The 20,764-nt window shown below is 41.4% G+C and overlaps 1 protein-coding gene across 1 annotated transcript; it reads left to right on the forward strand.

Moving 5' to 3' along the window:
- Positions 1–220: 220 nt before the first annotated feature.
- On the forward strand, positions 221–646 carry LOC147457149 (uncharacterized). The gene has a single exon (XM_086513284.1). The coding sequence runs from the start codon at positions 221–223 to the stop codon at positions 644–646; it is 426 nt and encodes a 141-aa protein (XP_086369410.1).
- Positions 647–20,764: the final 20,118 nt, after the last annotated feature.

Here is a 20,764-nt window from a genome sequence, read left to right on the forward strand (position 1 = left end):
TGTAAACAACCGCAATCAAAATTCGGGTCAGAAGAATGCAAATCAGAATCAAAGAAAACGACCACCGCTACGGTGGCAACATGATCCTGCTTTTCTAGAACGAGCAAGGAAATTTGGGGTGTATTTTCGTTGCGGTGAGCAGGGTCACAAGACGTTCGAATGTCCAAATAAGGAGATCGATAAGACGGTTCTTGCACGAATGTAAACCAATATGAATGCGATGGACACTACGATTGAGGAAGCGAGCGAGGAAGGGAAGTGCTCTGAAATTCTTATGAAATGTATGACAACGTCTGTGCATCATTTAAAGGCATCTGTTATAAGAATTCGGGGTAAGATAGGAACTCAAATTGTGAATTTTCTCATTGATTCGGGTAGTACGCATTGTTTTATGTCTAATAAGCTTGCGCAGACTTTGAAATTGAATTCTAATTTCCACGTTAGGAGACCTGTAGAATTGGCTAATGGGAAGAAACATTATACACAGGGTCATATTCAAAACTTACCTTTTTTGCTGAATAAAGAGAAACATTCGGGAGAATTTTATGTTATTGGCATGGGTGAACGAATTGTAATTCTAGGAATGGATTGGTTGGCTGCGAATTATGCATTGATTGATTGTGAGAAGGGTAAAATTGGTTTTTAAAAACAGAGATGGTCATGCGATTAAAGCTGAGGAGAGAGATAGTAAATCACTTCTGATTTCTACCATGAAACTTTTGAGGGGGCTGAGACAAGGGTGTGAGACGTTTCTTGTGTTTGCTAATGAGATTAAAGAAGAATCTGGGGATAAACAGAAAGAGATAAATCCAGAATTTGTAGAGGATCTCATACATGAATTTAAGGATGTGTTTTTGGACGATCTTCTTGATATGCCTCTGCCTAGAGCGATAGACCATGCCATAGATCTATATCTAGGAGAAACACCTTATTCAAGGGCTCCATACAGGTTCAATATTGATGAGCTTAAAGAGATCAAGATAAAACTTGATGATCTTTTGAAAAAGGGTTTCATTAAACCTAGTGTATCTCCTTGGGGTAGTCCTGTGTTATTCCAAAGGAAAAAGGATGGTACATATAGGTTATGCATTGACTATAGGGGATTAAACAAACAGACCATTAAGAACAAATATCCTCTTCCTCACATAGATGAATTGCTTACCCAATTGATTGGTGCCATAATATTTTCAAAGATTGACCTTCGTTCTGGCTACCATCAAATCCGCATTAAGACCGAGGACATTCCAAAGACCGCTTTTCGGACACGATATGGGCATTATGAATTTACAGTTCTTGCTTTTGGTTTGACTAATGCACCAGCAACTTTCATGTGCTTAATGAATAGTATTTTTCACCCGTATCTTGATGACTTATTTTTGGTATTCTTGGATGATATTTTTGTGTATTCTAAGAATGAAGAAGATCATGCATTGCATTGAAAGAAAACATTTGAAGTTTTGCGTGAACATAAATTGTATGCCAAAGCAAGTAAGTGTTCTTTTGCAAAGGATCAGATTGTGTTTTTGGGAAGAGTGATTTCTAAAGAGGGGATTTTTCTAATTAGACTATTGTGGAGTGGAAAACACCTAAGTCAGTAAGGGATGTAAGAAGCTTTATGGGTCTAGCACAATATGAGAGAGCACACATTAAAGATTTCTCTAAGATAGCAAGTCCTTTGACCGAATTGACCAAGAAAGACAAGGGTTTTGTGTGGACTTCTAGCTGTGAGACTGCTTTTGAGACCCTGAAGGCTAAAATAGCGGAAAATTGTGTTTTGAAAGTTCCTGAGATGGGCAAACCATTTGTTGTGTCCTGTGACGCTAGTGGTGAACAATTAGGTTGTGTTTTGACACAAGAAGGAAGAGTGGTTGCATATGAGTCTAGGAAATTAAGACGACATGAATTGAACTATGCAACACATGATCTAAAATTGCTTGTTGTTGTTCATGCATTGAAGCATTGGCGTCATCTTTTGCTTGGTGTAAAATTTGAATTGTGTACTGATCACCAAAGCTTGAAGTATATTTTCACTCAGCCATTGTTAAATAACAGACAAAGAAGATGGATTGAATTGCTGGCTGAGTATGACTTTGATTTGAAGTATTTGTGTGGAAAAGAAAATAAAGTTGCAGATGCATTGAATCGTAGGCCTATGTGTAATTTGTTGACTGTTGTGCGTTCTAATTTGATTGATGATATACATGCTGAAGTTGAAAGTGATTCTTTTTATATGCCTATTTTGAAATTCTTGCGTGAAAATATTGGTGAGATGTATGAGAACAGATATCTATTGTATAAGGAAAATCTGTATTCTTTTAAGAGTAAAATTTTGCATGAGTGTCATAATTCACCTTTTTCTGGTCATCCTGGATTGAATAAGACATATGAAAAGATTAAAAGTTCATTCTTTTGGCCGCGTACGTATGAAATTGGATGTTAAGAATTATGTGTGTGAGTGCTTTCAATGTCAACAAGTTAAGATTGAACATAAGAGGATGCCTGGTGACCTTCAACCCTTAGACATTCCTTTACAGAAGTGGGAGTCTATATCCATGGACTTTATCTTTAGACTTCCTACTACTTGTGGAGGGTATGATTCGATCTTTGTGGTGGTAGATAGACTCACAAAACAAGCTCACTTCTTTCCTGTAAAAATAACTGATACTACATTTACCATTGCACGATTGCTTGTGAAAGAGATATTTCGTTTGCATGGCATGCCCAAGAGTATAGTGTTTGACAGAGATTCTAAGTCCACTTCTCATTTTTGGAGAGCGACTTTTGACTCTATAGGTACCCAGTTACGCATGTCTACTGCTTTTCATCCTCAAACTGATGGGGAAACGGAGAGAGTGAATCGTATTTTAGAAGATATGTTACGAATGTATGTCAATGAAAACCAATCTAATTGGAATGAATATCTGCCTCTGGTTGAATTTGCATATAACAGTTCATATCATACATCTATTAGGATGACTCTGTTTGAGGCAATGTATGGCTACAACTGTCCAACACCTATTAATTTCCTTAACTCGAGGAATAAGGTAGAATTGTCACGTGAGATGCTTGAGAAAATGGATAGCGATTTGGCCAAAATGAGGGGGAATATTAGAAAAGCTCAAAAGAGATATAAATTGTATTATGACAAGAAACATCGTGTTGTGGAGTATGAAACTGGTGATATGATTTTCTTAAAGGTTATTCCTCAGAAGTCTCATTTGATTCTTGGAAAGGATGGAAGATTGTCTCCACGATTTGTTGGGCCATTTAAAATTTTGAAGCGCATTGGTTCATTAGCTTGCAAATTGGAATTACCTTCTCATGTTAAAGTGCATCCTGTATTTCATGTGAGTTTATTGAAAAAGTATGTTCCTAATGTGCATCATGTTTTACAGGACAACTCTAAGTTGAAAGATGACGGAACATGGATAGTAGAACCAGACTTAGTGCTAGATAGGCGTGTTAAACATATGAGAAATAGAGACATTGTGGAAGTTTTGTTTAAGTGGCAGAACTATCCAGTAGAGGTTGCATCATGGATTGATCTTAGTGTTTTGCAAAGAGAATTTCCCTCCTTCCAACTCTGAGGACAAAGTTAATTTTGAAAAGGGGAGAATGTAACAGGACTTTATTTTTGAAGTGTTTTAGCAAAAAATGTTGTTTTTCTAGGAAGTTTTGGTCGTTTTAAAGTTGGTCCACTGTGTAGAAGGATGTGTGGATTATTTTCGTCCAATAAAATTTTTTGAGCCAGAAGGCACTTTCTGGGTCATTTTTGAAGGTGTTAATGTGTGATTTTGGAAAAGTGATGTATGAAGCGATTGAAGCCAGTGTTATAAGGAACAACTTTGGTTTTATGAGTTTTTAGATATTTTGATGTTTTGATGCTCGTTGAAGGCCAAAGATTAAGGAAAAAGTGAAATTTGTTGTTTTTGCATCGTTTTTGTAGAAAATGCTGTTTTGCAGGTTGATTTTTAGCAAATCAGAGCAAGCTATGGAAATTTTGTATCAGATAGCCATCGAAGAGCGCAACAAGAGCAACAAGATTGTGTGAGACGGATTTGGGCTGTTTTGGCTTCGTTTGGGAGTTATGTTTAGTTGAAGACAGCTAGAAATTTTAGGACTTGAAAAAATAATTAAAAAAAGTTTTAAAAATCTAACCTTTACAGATCGCTTCGCGATCACGTTCTTATCTTATTCTCGCAGGTATACTTGGTGCGAAAATCGAGTTGATGAACGCCTAAAAAATGGCTGTTTTGAGAAGTCGCATGCTTTTCGAGGAAAAGAAGGATAAAAGAACGACGGGTGGTGCGTTTGGGGATCATTTACAGATCTCCTCTTCTGCGAGAGCGAGTGCGAGTGAGAGTGAGACGCTGCATGCAAGCGGACTGAAGCTCGGGGGTGGTCTGGAGGTTCGAGCTCCGTACAACGGAGTGCATCCATATTCCATTTCTCCTCTGTTGTATCAAAACTCTGTAAAAATTCATCAATACAAAGATCTCTTTCTCTATCTTTTGCTGTTTATCTCTATTATTATGTTCCTGTGACATTGGTTGTAATACAAAATTACGCAAACCATTTTTTTTTTTTGATATCCTTGTAATACAAAATTACGCAAACGCGCAGACTTTTTTTTTACATCCTTGCAATACAAAATTACGCAAACCATAAACTTTGCAAAACTTACAATGTTTTTTTATATCCTTGTGCAATATATTAGTTGTATATATTGTGGTGTGTGGTTGTGTAGGTAGAGTCCGGCCACCTAGTGTGGTCAGACATGTTATGGTTGTAATTGCTTGATGGTAATATAAGGAGGTGCCGAATGAGAGAGAGGCACACTTGGTTTGGACGTGTAGGCAGAGTCGACCACACATCACAAAATCTTGGATTTTGTTGGTTAGAGATACTCCCTACTTAGTTTCTTAACCTATAAAAATAATTTTAAATTGTTCTATCTCTAACACATGCCAAAAACCTTCCATCAACATTGAAATTAACCAAAAAGGTGTATTGCATCTACAAATCAAAATGGAGAGTGCAAAAAACAAAAAATCCCGCACTAGGATATTTGGGGAAAAGTTAATAGCCATAAGCACATATCACCGAAAAAACTACTTCTATAAAACCATAGCAAGGTCCACAAGCTTTTAAAGTTGCATTAGCACCTGTGAACCTCCAAGTGCTTGGACTAACTCCAATTTTGTTAAAGCCGCCTGATGCATGAACTCATGAGCATGAGGGTCAAGGCCAAGTACTTGCAGAAATATGAAGTAAATGTGCTTACATGGCATATACACAAGGCGCTTGCTTTCCCGGTTTTGAAAATCCTCACAAGTACATCTAGGAAAATATGACATTGTCACAGAGTATGTCACTCCCTTTGCACTTGACCCCATAGTATTAACATAGAAAACATGTGTTTCATTGCAAACCACAATGACCTCTCGCACCAACTCTGCTGCCATGGTTTTACCCACTTCAATCTTGCCATGAAACTCCTTTGTTGATCGTGATCTCCATTTCACAATCTTTCCATCTCTAAATTTGGGACGAATGCTGCTAGCAACTCTTTGGTTCAATGGAACTATTTCATGCATTCTTGATGCTGATGTAACTCCTGCTTGCAAAACAAAACCATTGGCTTGTAGTTGTGTTACCTCTTGAGGTTGGAAATTTGTGCCCTTTGCGACCACCCAAACACCGGGAGATAGACCTGGTGGCCCTTCGACTATGCTGTGAACCTTCCAGGTGTGCATGTTATTGGAGTTACAAATCCAAATGAACCCTTCCACAAGGCCTCCCAATTGTGAACCAGATGGAGGATATTTCCTGCGACCCCAAAAACAAGGAGCTGGCACCCCTATTTTGGTATCCGTTGAACAGGCATTAATGAAACCGCCCACATCGATCTCCATCTTTTGACACCACACCGAAACAAGTCATCTTTCGCCTAGGTTCTGTTCTCCTTATTGCCAAACTGACTTTGCTACATTTACTTCGGGATATGGGACAACATTTGAAGCTTTTTTTGTGTGCTGAAGCCCACCAGTTGAAGTTGTCATTGTAACATACTCTGGCCTGTGGCTATCCTCCTCCAAGACAATATTTGCGTCAGCAAAAATTAGCCTCTTTTTTCTAACACTCTTTTCTTGGAGTATATTTCTATTCCTTTCAGGACTATTGACACCCATTTCATGCATTGAAGAATGTGTGAGGTCGACTAGTTTCTTTCCAGCTGCCACAGAAGTAGATGAAGGTCGGTTCATGAAGTGATCTGCCAAATCTTTAATGCCGGGACTGGTGGAGCTCCCAACACCTTTCAAATAGGCATTAAATTTCACACTTTGAAGCACAGCTAAAGCCATATCTGCACATGCTGCCTCATACAAACTTATGTGATCCTTGTAACCAACCGAGGCACACATAGGCTAGCATGTTTTGACTCAGACAAGTTTGTGTTAGGGACAAAGATACCTGCAGCATCTTGTGATACAAATCTTTCCCCCCAATGAGGCACTCATACATCCCACCAAGCCAACCATGTCTCCAATGAAGCAATCTCCCCTTCAATGGCCATTCCTGTTTTCCAAAATCTTCTAAGCTCTCCCTTACAATGCTTAGCCGCATTCTCTGTAGGTGCAGTTCTCCACTTGCGACACAAAATCTTGTGCTCCTCTTGAAATGCTGCATGGATGCACTTGACAGTATGTCGAACCATACTTTGCTCCCAATGAAACAAACATGATCTCTCTTTGTTTGGAGTAGACTTCTTTGCTCCTTCAAAATAAACAGTACGCACAGCAATCCAATTGGCACTGGCTTCATCTGCCATAAATCCCCTGCACTCTGGCTTATCGAAACCCTGTTGCTTAACCACATTGTTCAGCATCTTCCAAAATTCAATCTGAGAATATTTATTTTCCACGCTAAACTCATCAGTTCCAATGGTGAGCAGTTCTCGTACATAAGGATCATAGACATGCACTGACATAGTCTGCCATCCTTGTACACGGTGAACATGAAAGTGCACCCACATTTGCTCCAAATTACGTCCAGGGCGCATGCGATTCACCAAATCAACTCCACTGCCCGGTCCCTTAATTGACATTTTAAATACATGAGGTTGTACTTTATCACCCAATTGGCCTGGAAAAAGGATACTATGGATAAAAGGATATCTGCACTTGCTTCTCAAGTCAAGCACTGCCTCAAGACCTTTTGAAGTGATATTCTTTGATCTTTTTGTAGACTCCAAACTTCGTTCGACTCTCCTTTTATTTGACAGGGGAGTCATACTGACAAGGAATTCAGCAAATTCTAAATCTTCAATCATAGCACTTGCAGTTGAACCTGCTCTAATAAGCTTTTCCATGATAAGATCATTAGTGGTGGCTCGCTCCAATTGTTTCGCAGTCACCAAAGGGTCCCGACTTGCTCGATCAAGCAACATTTCATCTATGTGACTTTCAACCATCCGAATCCTCCCTTCTGCACATGGATGATTATGTTCTCCAAGATGCAAAGCACACGTAGTACAATTATGTTTATCTCTAGGCAAACAATAGTAAATAACTGCAGGACGTATAGATACACATTCGGGAATTTGTCCACAATGAATGCATACCAGTGTGCCATACTGAGAAGAGATCAATCCTTTAGGACTAGATTTAACAAGCCGACCTCACCTTAAAACTCTATCCATAACCACAAGCCGCCACGAATATTGCACGTTCGTGTTCCCATGAACAACAATTACTGTTTTATAAAATATATATTATAAATAATAATTCACTATAGCACACTCTAGCCACGGCGGGCCGCCACAAATATTATTTTCTCTCTCTCTTCCAAATATTCTCCCTCTCTCTCTCTCTCTCTCTCTCTCTCTCTCTCTCTCTCTCTCTCTCTCTCTCTCTCTCTCTCTCTCTCTCTCTCTCTCTCTCTCTCTCTCTCTCTCTCTCTCTGTGTGTTTGTCCATACTCCACCCCCGGCGGGCCGTACCCCCACCCCCTCTTGTCCACACTCCCTTTCGGCCTTAAGCACCCCCCCCCCCCCCCCCCCCCCCCCCCCCCCCCCCCGCGTTTTCTTCCTCCCTCCCCACCTTGGCGGACCACTGACCTAAGCAAACTCCCCCCCTATCTACACCTAGCCTTAGCTTTCTCTCTCTCTTGGAAGTAGCCACGGTGGGCCTTAGGGCAAGCACCACCTCTCCCTCCCTCTATCTTTCACACCCTCTCTTCCACTATCCTCTAACCCCCCCCCCCCCCCCACAACCCCTATCTCCCTCTCTTTCCCTCTCTTCCCTTGGTGGGAACCACCCCTTGGCCATAATCCCTCTCTCTCTCTCTCTCTCTCTCTCTCTCTCTCTCTCTCTCTCTCTCTCTCTCTCTCTCTCTCTCTCTCTCTCTCTCTCTCTCTCTCTCTCTCTCTCTCGTTGACTAAGCAACCCCCCCCCCTTCCTTGTCGTGCCTGCTGTCGCCTACCCCCTCCTCCCAGGCCTCGCGCTCGTGCTCATCCCGCCCCCCCGCGTGCTTCCTGCCATACACCCCAACCCTATCCCCCTCTCCCCTCCCTCACCATCTCCCCCCTCATGCTCTCTCTCTCGCGCTCTGTCTCGCCCGCAGACCACACCCGGCTCCACACCGCCGCTCGCGCTCCCTCTGCACACACAGCCCGTGCTGTGCCGCTTGACACACACAACACACACACACACCCACACACACCCGTTGTGCACGCACACACACCCCCCCATTCACCATCCTCACCCCCTGTCTCTGTGTCACCCATGGCATTGCTGAAAAGCAAAAATTAAAAATTAAATAAAAATATATATACATTATATATACACACCACACCCCCCCGTTCCCACGCACGCTCGCGCACACACATTCACTTACATATATATACACACTCACGCGTATGCACACACCTACATTCACACATATACACGCACCCATACACACACACACACACATAAAAGCACGCACCACACACACCACATAAGAAAAATACAAAAAGAAGGAAAAACGGCCATCGACATTGACAAAAAGAAGGAGGAACCCAAAGCACGCGCCGCCAACAACAAAAAGAAGAAATGCGTCGAAGGCATGCCCCAGCCGACCCCGAAAAGACGTACACGCTACATCGACACACCGGCAACACACCATTCACCGGCATCACACAACCACGACGGCATTTCTAGTAATTTGTAGGTTATGTTCATTATTTCTTCAGTTTTCACCCAAGCCTTGTAAAATTCCCCAATTTGTAAATTCTCTCTCTCTAGGTGATGGTCATAAAGGCCCACCTAGAGATTCTCATTTTTAATAACCTCCCACAACAAAGCAAGGGTCAACCACACCGGGCCCACCACTTGCTTTGTCTCTCCGATTAGCTTACCTTAATCAAACCGGGATTCACCTAATCCAAGCAGCCAACACCTATAAATTGGCACTGAGAGGTCACTATCAGGGGGGGGGGAGGGGGGGCAATTCATGAGAGGTCAGCACTTGGTAGAGTGTAGTGGGAAGAATTGACATCATTGGCATCATGGGGAAGGGGGGGGAGCTTGTGTGATGGTTTGCCTTGAGAATTGCACCATGTGAAGGGAGCCACGTCCACCTCTCGACTCCAATGGTCGATGCACACACACATACACGCTCTTGGTAGCAAGCTTCACAATCATTGAGTCGTCTTAGAGAACGCACCAAGTAGTTGCACCATATTTTCTCCCTACCTCTCTATCACCACGATGTGCCGCCTCGCTGGAAGGAAGGTCATTGTAAATGATGCAGAAATAATTCTCCCTCACACACCCGAGGGTTTTCATCATTTGGTCAATCTGTGTGTGTGTGTGTGTGTGTGTGTGTGTGTGTGTGTGTGTGTGTGTGTGTGTGTGTGTGTAAGTTTGCGGTGTTGATATCATCATGGTCTGCGTCCTAGCCGCTCAAAGCTAGGTGGAGCCCCCTGTTTGCTTTATCATGACAGGCTCAAGGCGTGCCATTCGGCCCCGGCGTTTTAGAGGCGGTCGGGGTTCGGGGTTCGCTTTGCTCCCGTCAACACTATGATTTCAAATATCTAAAAATCGCATGTAGTAGACAAGGAGACCTCCCTTATACCCACATATTGCAAGAATGTAAGGAGGATTTTGAATGTTGGATACCCATTCATGATATAGTTGTTAGGATAGAAAAAACCTTTCACCCAAAGGCCCACATTGGTGAACCATCACATCTGTGTTGTTGTGTGGATGGGACATCTATAATGTTCTTTATCTTTAAGAGAGATATGAGACGTAATGTAGAGCTGGATTCTATATCATGGAATAGAGATGATCTAGAAAAATGGAGGGTGCATGAAGATCCAAGAACCTTTGTTGGAACACTTGCAGTACCCACTCCTCATTAGAGTCTCTAGTGTTGTGCATGGCTATGAGTAGAAGATTTTGGCATGGCTACACACACACACACACACACACATATATATATATGAGAGAGAGAGAGAGAGAGAGAGAGAGAGAGAGAGAGAGAGAGAGAGAGAGAGAGAGAGATGGCTATAGAGAGGAAGAGTTTGAGTTTGACATGGCTACAAAAAGGAAGAGGTTAAAGAAAGAGGGCTTCATGTTGGGTTTTAGAGGAGCTATAGATGAAGAACGTTTTTGGAGAGGGGGGAGACAGAGGGTTAACCTTCAAGGAAGATCATTGAAGTCCAAGGTTTTTGGATCCATGGCAAGGGTACAAGAGGTGTCTGGAATCATTTCCATAGGTGTTGTAGCCATGGAGATCTTGGAGACTATGGGATATGAAGGTGTAGATAAAAGAGGAGAAGAGGTGGTTGAAAGGATTTGCATAGATGTTACATCCATGGAAATCTTGGAGGTTGGAAGAGATTCCATAGATGCTGCAGCCATGGAAAGCTTGGAAATGGAGGGCTATGAAGGTGTAGATGAAAGGGTAAAAGAGGTGGTTGGAAAAATTTTGATAGCTCCTGCGTCCATGGAGAGCTTGGAGAGAGAGGACTATGAAGGTGTAGATGAAGATGGGGGAGCTTGTAGTGAGAGACAATGAGTTTGGAGAAAAGGGTGGCTTTTGAGAAAGAATGGCTGAGAAAAGGACATTTTGGTTAAAAAAAGAAGGTTTTTGACCATAGAATAGGTTTGGGGGGGTGGGGGAGGGTTGGAGATTGAAAAATGAGGTTTTGGGAACTTTTAGAAATTTTGAATTTTTAGGGTCTTTTGATGCACGTAAATGAGAAGTCTATTTATGTTGGAGGGAAAGCATGGGCTCCACCCCCACGCCCTCTTCCACTCTCCCTTATACTCTTTGAAAAGGTAGAGAGAGAATGTAGCTTCCCCGTCCCTAGTCTCTATTTAAGTCTAGACAAAACCTATGAGAGCCTAAAAAAAAGTCTATGAAACTACCCTCAATCATTGGCCTTGTCCCCTTAACCACACACATTTTTAGCTTTCACACTAGAGTGGTAACATAACACTTTTATGTCCTTGGACACTTTTGTGTCCTCTTAACTCAACAACTTCCAAGAATTGTTACTTGAGATGCCAAGTAGATTCTAAGGCGTTCTATACCCACAAAGCTTGCTTATGACTTGAAAAAAATTTGGAAATTTTTTGGGCTAGTGATTCTATCTTTAGAGTTTGGTTTGAATAACATTTTTAAACCTAACTTGAACGGAAAAACGTGTGCCGTTTTTGACCAATTTTCATAAAATAGGCATTAGACCACTCTTAAGCACAACTTAATGGCCTTTTAAGTGCTACATAGCTAGCATGGGTAATTATAAATATGTTTTCATGCTTCTAATAGCTGGAGAGTCTATGTATCGGAAGTTATGGCCCATTTATGAAAAACTGTTTATGTTGATTTATTAGTAAAATTCACACTTTGATGAATATTTTGAAGGTGTTTTTAAAATCATAAGGCAAGCTTCAGTGTGTTCATTGAGTGATTACTATATAACTCTTCTTCCTTGAGTTTTGGGGCCCCTAAGACCCTAAATAGAAAACAACACAGAGGTGGGAGTGATTTTGCAGTTTACCAAAATCAAACTCATTTTGAGTTATGCTCATATTGTCTTCAAATTTCTAAATTTCACTGAATCAACATGGTGCATTTTGAATCTTAGCTCCAAATAAAATGATACAATCTCAATTTGGCATGAGCTTGATAGGTTTATAAGTGATATAGAAGGCCACGTTGTGGAAGCCAGTTTTAATGCAACCACAATAGTCCAAACAAAAGAAGGAACAAAAACAACAATAGAACGGGTAATGAGACAGCCTTGGATTTGCAAAATGAGTCCAAAGAGACACATAAAGTGACTATGTTGGGTAAAAATAAAGAAGTTAGAAGGCATAGCAGAGATAAAAGAAGCCCAAGTTCATCCAAAAAGGTAATCTATATGGAAGAGCAAAGCTTGTTGGACTCTTTGATGGAGCACAAGATCTTGTGGAAAAGGCTACTTGATCTACTCCCAAGGTTCAAGGACAGGGTGTTCAGTCAACTAATGCAAGACATGAACAAAAATGCCAAGGTAGCGCAACCCTTGACTGAATGCCAAATCGCCTAGTCTAAAGAAGTTATGCACACTAGGGATGATAATGTGGCATGCATGAATAAATCTAGCAATCAAGGGAAAAGAAATGAAGGGGGTGATCCTTGATGGAGGCTCCAAAGTCAAGTAATCTCTGAGGAAGCAAGAAGAGATTAAAGCTTGACTTCAAACCTATTTCATTCAACATTAGAATGGTTGATATTATCAGAGTGATCCCAAAAGATTGTTAAGGAATGTCAAAGCCAATATCAATGGCATGGAATTTCTCCTATATCTGGTAGTCATACCGATGCAAAAGGGAGACAATTGCTAGGTATCAACTACAGCTAGGGAGGCCTTGGTTGAGGGATACCAAATAGTGAAGCATGATTGGGACAAAGACAAAATATCTATGAGAAAAGAAAAGAAAAGAATATCTTTGGGAACAACAAGGCAAAAAGAGAATTGTTCCTAACATAGAAGCATGGAGAGACATGGAAGAAGGACTCATGCAACATGGCAAAAGGACTGGAAGATGATAAAGAGCAGGCACTATTGAAGCAAAACCTGGATGTAATGCCTCTATCCTTAGTTCCCATAGATTGGCTTTTAGATAAGGTTAGCAAAAAATGGCAGCTGGGAATGAAAAATCTGAAGGAGTTAGTGCAAAGAAATGAGCCAAGAAAAAGCCTAGTACAAAGGAAAAGTGAACAAGCCAAGAAGGATGAGAAGGCATGGATGTAAGAGTAAGCGTTAAAAGAGGCAAAACCACCTGTACAAGTAAAACTTGATCAACCACAAGAGGTCAATATAGGCATGCTAGAGGAAGAAAAGATGGTGAAAATCAGTACATAACTCAAAAAGGAGTTCCAAGAACAGCTACTTATGTTGTTGGAAGAATACAAGGATGTGTTTTCTTGGTCATACATAGACACAAAAGCCAGAAACCCAAATTTTACGAGCAGAAGATTAATTTGAATAAGGAGCAGTGCTGGTCAAACAACAAAGATAGAGAATGGACACAAACTATGCCAAACAAATGAAAGAGGAAATTGATAGACTATTGAGGGTTCATATATCCGATAGACAAAGCCACATGGATGTCTCCCATAGTAGCAGTCCCCATAAAGAATATAAAAATCAAGGAATGGGTTGACTAGAGATGGATTAATGTGGCGACCATCCCAAACCCATTTCCCTTGCAATGAGGTGGCCAAAAAGGAAATGTATACCTTCTTAGATGGTTTTAGAGGTTACAACCAAGTGAAGATGGCTCTGGAAGACATAGATAAAATGGAATTTGTCATATAATGGAGAGTTTTTGTGGCCACAATGATGATGTTTGGTCTGAAGAATGCACCAGCCACATTTCAAAGGATGGTGCAAGAAATATTTTATGACTACCTGACTGATTTTATGACATTCTTTGTGGATGATTTCAGTGTAGTAGGAGACAAGGCCAAGCACCTTTTCCATTTAAGGCTATGCTTGTAGAGATGCAGCGATACACGAATAAAAATTAACCCTGAAAAGTATGCATTTTCAGTTAAGTCTGGAGTCCTCCTAGAACACATTGTGTCAAAGCAAGGGATCATGATTGATCCTAAAAAGGTGAAAGACATTCTAGATATCAAACCATCAACAACAACAGAGCACCTGGAAAGGTTCCTAGGTAAATTAAAATGCCATTCTCAATTTGTAAGATATATTGCTCATCTAGCATGCTAGCTATATATGCTCATTATAAAAGATGTACAATCTATATGGTCACCATAATGCCATCATTATTTTGAATTAGCAAGAAAGATGCTCACCACCATACCTATTTTAGTGCCTAGATCAGTCCAAACCTTTCCATGTATATATTGAGACGGCCCGGGATGGACGGTCCGGGGCGGGCAGCTGGGAGGTGGCCTCTAAACACCCCTCAAGGGTCCCGTGTCGTTCAATTGACTTAAGGGAAAACACAATATAAAAGAACCCAACACTCAAGACCCATGCAAAACAAATGTGTGTGATTTGCTTTAGGGCACCAACTAGTTTGCGTACGAACTAGGACGTTGGGGGGGGGAGAGAGAGAGAGAGAGAGAGAGAGAGAGAGAGAGAGAGAGAGAGAGAGAGAGAGAGAGAGAGAGAGAGAGAGAGAGAGAGAGAGAGAGAGAGAGAGAGAGAGAGAGAGAGAGAGACCAAACCCCAAATATAACGCATCAATGAGGACACACCATCACAACAATGTAAGCTTGAAAACTTAATCCCGATTGCTAGCTTGGATGGCACGATACGCGCGCGCGCGCGCACGCACACGCACACACACACACACACACACACACACACACACACACACACACACACACACACACACACACACACACACACACACACACACACACACACACACACACACACACACACACACACACACACAACCCAAACATACACACACAAGGGCACCACGATCTTAGGGCAAGGGGACTCACTTTCCACCTAAAAAAACCCTCTTACATGTGGGCACTTCAAACATCTTAAATTAACACTTCAATCACCAAGCAAGAACAATGATGAAGCTCCACACTTATGCACAAATAAATCAAAATGACTTACACAACATTGTCCATGATGGCGAGTGTTGAAGATTGAAGATGATAGTAGAAATATCCAACACTTAATTGGAGAGATGGGATTTGTACATGAGGGTAATTATTTCAACTCACACTCCCATTCCAATCATGAGAGGCTATCCCTTGGGATGAAGTCTTGATCTCTCTTAAAGCTACTTCTATGATGGCATTAGGGCTAGAATGGGAGCTTTCCTCTATCCCAAGAACTCCTCACTACAAAACGAATTTCCTAAGAAATTGTGAGGGTGTCTAATGGGTGCAAGAACCTCTCCTTTTATAGATTCTAGGAGGATTAAATTTGTCATAGAGTGTACTTAATCATCTTGATAAATCTCAGTTTTGAGAGAGCCCCATGATCCATGTGACTCCACACTTTAAATGCGGGTCAAGGTGAGAGGAGAGAGAAATGAGGTGGGGTGGATAAATTAGAAGGGTTAGAAATAGATATTTAGTGGTGTTACTAATAATGGAATACAAAAAGGGGTTTATACAAATGAAGTATGGCTATTTGTCAAGAAGTAGATGGAATTAGCATGGTGTTTTAGCCAAAAATGGATGTTGAAATGAGCAAGATGGATGGGGGTTTCTATTAAAAGGGAGATTAAGATTCCATAATGGAGTAAATCAGATTTGAAATAGGATGGATTGCGAGCTAGCTTGCTGATTTTTACTTCATGTATGAGCTCTAATGGTGAAGGAGATGGAGAGGAGGGTGTATGAGCATGAACCTCAATGCTTAAAATCAGCCCATAAGGACTTCAAATCAATAAAGGGAGAGAGGACAAACATCATTGATGAGGTAAGGGCGTGAAAGAAGCTAGAGGGGTGCACGAATATGCCAAAATACCTATGGAGGGGAATAAATAATGAGAAAAGGTGGTCTCCAAGCATTTAAGGCTCTCTTGTAACTCCCCCTTTTATGAAATTTTCCACTATGAATACAAAAATAAAGGAATGGTCTTCTTCTTTTCTTTCAATTTTTGATTCATGAGGCTTGTAACTCATGGATTGGTCCACCCGATATGATAATCTTGGTCCATACATTTTCTTCTTTCAAGATTTTTTATTAGATTGACCAATCCATGTGCTTCAAGTTCCCTTGTAGTACTCATGCACAAGAGTCCATAATGCCTCAAAGGAAATACTAAGGAAATAATCTAACCCACACTTATGAATTATTTATTAAGAAGAGACCCACACACTCATTTACATAGTGTAATTGGTTAGCAACCATTAGGTTAACTCCTCTTGTAAAGGCTACAATCAATGTGGTATTTCTAAAAAATACCTTAAAGCTTTGTCGATGACTGTGTCTAGACACTAAGCATGTCGGTGTAGTCTACTCCTTGAAATTTGTGACTCCAAATTTACAATTAGGTACACCTTTGTCCTTGAAATCCTTACACTTAGGGCTTGCTATGCATTATTCTGTCAAAATAGCCAAGACCAAAAAACGGCTATCACCCCCCCCCCCCCCCTTCCCAAACTCGATGGTTCATTCATGTACCATCGAAAGGCATGATTTGTAATGCTAGTTGGGGATATTCTTGCTCGGGAGAACGGCCAATTGTATGCACCATGCCGGATGAGACCAAGCGAAAGATTATCCTTGATAATAGTTGGATCTACTTGAGGGATACAAAATGTTTTGTATGTGAAGATCGCACTATTAAGAAACAAAATATGCGTTGCAAGGCATATGAGGAAAAGAATAATAAAAACAAGGAGATCTCTCATGAAGAAAATGTGCCCAAGGAGGAGGCAAGTCTCTCAAGCAAATAGGGATGCGTGACCTATGAGACCGAGTTACAATTGAAAATATGCTTTTGGAATTGTAATGGATACCCATGGAATGCGGGGGTTGGCATTGATGAACTAACAAGCAAAGCCAATGTTGTACTTCTTGTTGAAACTTGGGAGCATGATACACAAAGGATTAACGGCTTGGAGAATTACAATGTACATTCATTGATGTGGTCAAAGAATCTCAAGCAACGAAGAGGACAAGGAGGGTTAGCATGTATGGTTAAGAAAGGATTGGAAGATTTTGTATCAATTTTGAAAGATGACAAGTACAAACGTTATGTATGGCTGAAAATTATGACACCAAAAAGAGCACCCATTTTTGTAGCCGGTTGCTACATTCCTCATCATGATTCTCCCTTTTATGCTTGCATGGATAGAGATCAACCATTTTCTGATTTGGAAGAGGACATTGCTTATTTCAAAGGTGAAGGTGATGTTATTGTATTTGGGGATATGAATGCTTGCACAAAAACATTGCAACATGATACTCAACAATTTGATATGCCATACATTTCAAGGGAGTTGGAGGAAGTTCACTTGTATGATCGTACTTCAATGGATGAGAAAGAGCCGGATCACTATGGAAAGTTACTTTTACACATGTGTAATAGCACGGGTATGCTCATTGCCAATGGTGTATCTTTGTGGAGTGGAACCAATGGATTTACATGTAGGAGACATAATGGGGATAGTGTGATTGACTATATGCTACTCTCTGAAGCCATCATGTATCGCATAAAGAGTTTTATGTTTGGTCAATGGACCCCGGAATCCGACCATCGCACCTTATGTATTGACCTTTCATGTGGAGAAGCAACTAAGCATGATAATCTCAGCCAAAGGAAAGAGAAGTTATCACTATGTATGGATTTCAAACCGGCACCAATGTACATTGAAATGGTTGAGCAAAAATTATGGATGACGAAGCTTCAATGTGATGCACCATTGGAAACTAAATGGGAAGCTTTCAAGAAAGCTATTTGTTCTTGTGCGGAAGAATGCTTTGCCATAAAGCATCTCTATGGTATCAACAAAGATAGATCACGCAAAAGGTGGTTTGATAAAGAATGTCAAGATGCTCGAAAGTCCTTGATAAAGCTTGATGCAACTATGGACAAAGACAACTATCAAAGTCATTTGCATACATACAAGGCATTGATTCAAAAGAAGAGAAGAAGATGGGAAGTAAAGCAACAAGAGTTTCAAGTCCAAGAAAAGGCACATGCATGTGGAAGATTTTGGAGAAACTTGAGAGGCAAGCGGGTTGAGAATTTTGGTAACTTAAGTCTAGTGGATATGTACACACATTGTAGGCAATTATACGAACAAGCAAATACTGAAAAAATGCCATTTTATGGTTCACTCCCATGTATGCCGTCTTTTTTTACTATTGAGGATGTATGCGGTGGGCTTGAAAAGTTGGCCACTCGCAAAGCGGGAGATCTTCAAGGTATCAAGCCGGAGATGATCAAATGGACGGGAGATTTTACCCATGAGTGGATGTGTGATATGTTCAACCTTGCACTTCAACATGGTATGCCTTATGATTGGAGTACTAATTGGGTTAAGACTTTGCATAAAGGAGGGGATGTAAAGAATGTAAGCAACTACCGGACTATAATGATTGGGTCTCTTATGGCAAAGTTGTTTGGATGCATAATGGAGATGAAATTGAGTGATTGGACTGAAGAGAATGACAAGCGTGCAAAGGGACAAGCGGGTTTTCGTCGATGCCATAGCACCATTGATCATCTTGTCACTCTTCGTGTTCTTATGGAGGAAAGTCGGTTGAAAGGAAAGCGATTGTATTGTTGTTTTGTGGACTTTAAGAAAGCCTTTGATATGATTCCACGTAACAATTTGTGGAGAAGGATGGAAGAAATCCAAGTGCCAAGTGAGTTTATGCTTGCGGTTTCTCGAATCTATGAGAAGGTTATTTGTCAATTGCGCATGGGAAGAGAAATTTCAGAAATTTTTGTAAGCACTATTGGGGTTAAACAAGGATGTCCATTGTCACCAACTCTCTTTGGTCTATGCATCGATCAATTGGAACAAATGGTACTTGACTTTATGCAAGAAGAAGGCATTGAAGAGGTCACTATTTGCAATGCGGTAATCATGCTTTTGTTGTATGCGGATGATGTAGTGCTTCTAGCACACACTTTAGAAGATGCACAAAAGCTTATGGTTGTCCTTGAGAAATTTTGCTTGCATAGTGGGCTGATTGTAAATGAATCCAAAACAAAGGTTATGCTTGTGAAAACCAACCATAAGGAGAAGCCATGCATTGTGTACAACAACGAGACACTTGAAGTTGTTGAGAGCTTTAAGTACCTTGGCCTTGAGGTTCCATCCAATCACAAGTGGCATGAATGTGCTATGCGTCGTTTGGAAGCGGGAAAGAGAGCATATTATGCATTTGAGAACATGTGTAATGCGGGAAACATCAAGTGTTGGGTTCTCAAGAAGTATCTTTTTGATGCATTGGTGACACCGGTTCTTCTTTATGGAGTTGAAGTGTGGGGCGGGAGCATCTCAAAGTCTACATGGAAAGAGTTTGAGAATGTCCAAAAGAGTTTTCTTACAAACTTTCTCCGAGTTAAGACACAAACACCATATATGCTCCTACTTCTTGAGTCGGGATCTCTTCCAATTGAGGTTATGGGCATGGAAAGGGTTGTGGAGTACATGATAAAGATGCGTCAAAACCCCTCACATTGACTTCCTACAATTGCATGGGAAGCAAGCAAAAAAGTTCAAAAGACGCATAAAAGCAAGATCTTGAGCACGGGATGGATGCAAGACATAAAGAAGTGGTTTGGGAGATGGGATGCATTACACTTGCCACATGATGCTTCAATTGACTCTCAAGTGAATGAAGCTTTTCTACAACGCCAATGTATTACGGCTTGGGAGAAATCCGGTGGGTCACGCTTCATACATTACACCACCTATATTGCCCCCAACTACAAAAGCATGTTCTTCGCTGAGAGAGGAAACCGTACTCACACTTACATGCTTGAGCCTATTCCCTTGTCCGCGATACGCACTATCGCAACAATTCGGCCTAGCTCCCATTTCCTTCGATGCGAGATAGGGCGTTGGGGCAATGGAGAAGAGTCAAATCGATTGTGCACATTATGCTCACTGCAAGTTCGAGAGTCTGAGTACCACACACTACTAGAGTGCTCAGCTTTTGATCACATCCGAACTTGCTTCTCTCACATTTTCAGCCATAACTTAAACCTACACACTTTCCTCTCCCAGCCAAAGTGTGGGCTCTCCATTGCGACTCTCATCACTACAATTTTGGAGCATCGAGAGTCACTCATCAGCCATACACATACTACATCACATGTAACTTTGGTCCCATAGGTCATATTTGACCTCCGAGGATGATAATAAAATCTATCTATCTATCTATCTATCTATCTATCTATCTCTCTCTCGTTGACTATACCTCCACCCCCCCCTCCTTGTCTCGCCCTTTGTGGGCTACTCCCAACCCGGACCTCGCGCTCGTCCAAATCCGCGCGCTCTCTCGGCCATAAACAACCCCTATCCCCTCTCCCCTCCCTCACCCCCTCCCCCGCCCTCATGCTCTCTCTCTCTCTCCTGCTCTGTCTCACGTGCAGGCGGCACCCGGCTCCACATCCGCGTGCGCTCTCCCTCTCAACCAGCCCGCGCAGGTGCCGCTTGACACACATTCACACACACACACACACACACACACACACACACACACACACACACACACACACACACACACACACACACACACGTTGCGCACA

Source organism: Adiantum capillus-veneris, chromosome 5 (assembly GCF_014529385.1).
Source record: "Adiantum capillus-veneris isolate H3 chromosome 5, ASM1452938v2, whole genome shotgun sequence".
Classification (NCBI taxonomy): domain Eukaryota; kingdom Viridiplantae; phylum Streptophyta; class Polypodiopsida; order Polypodiales; family Pteridaceae; genus Adiantum; species Adiantum capillus-veneris.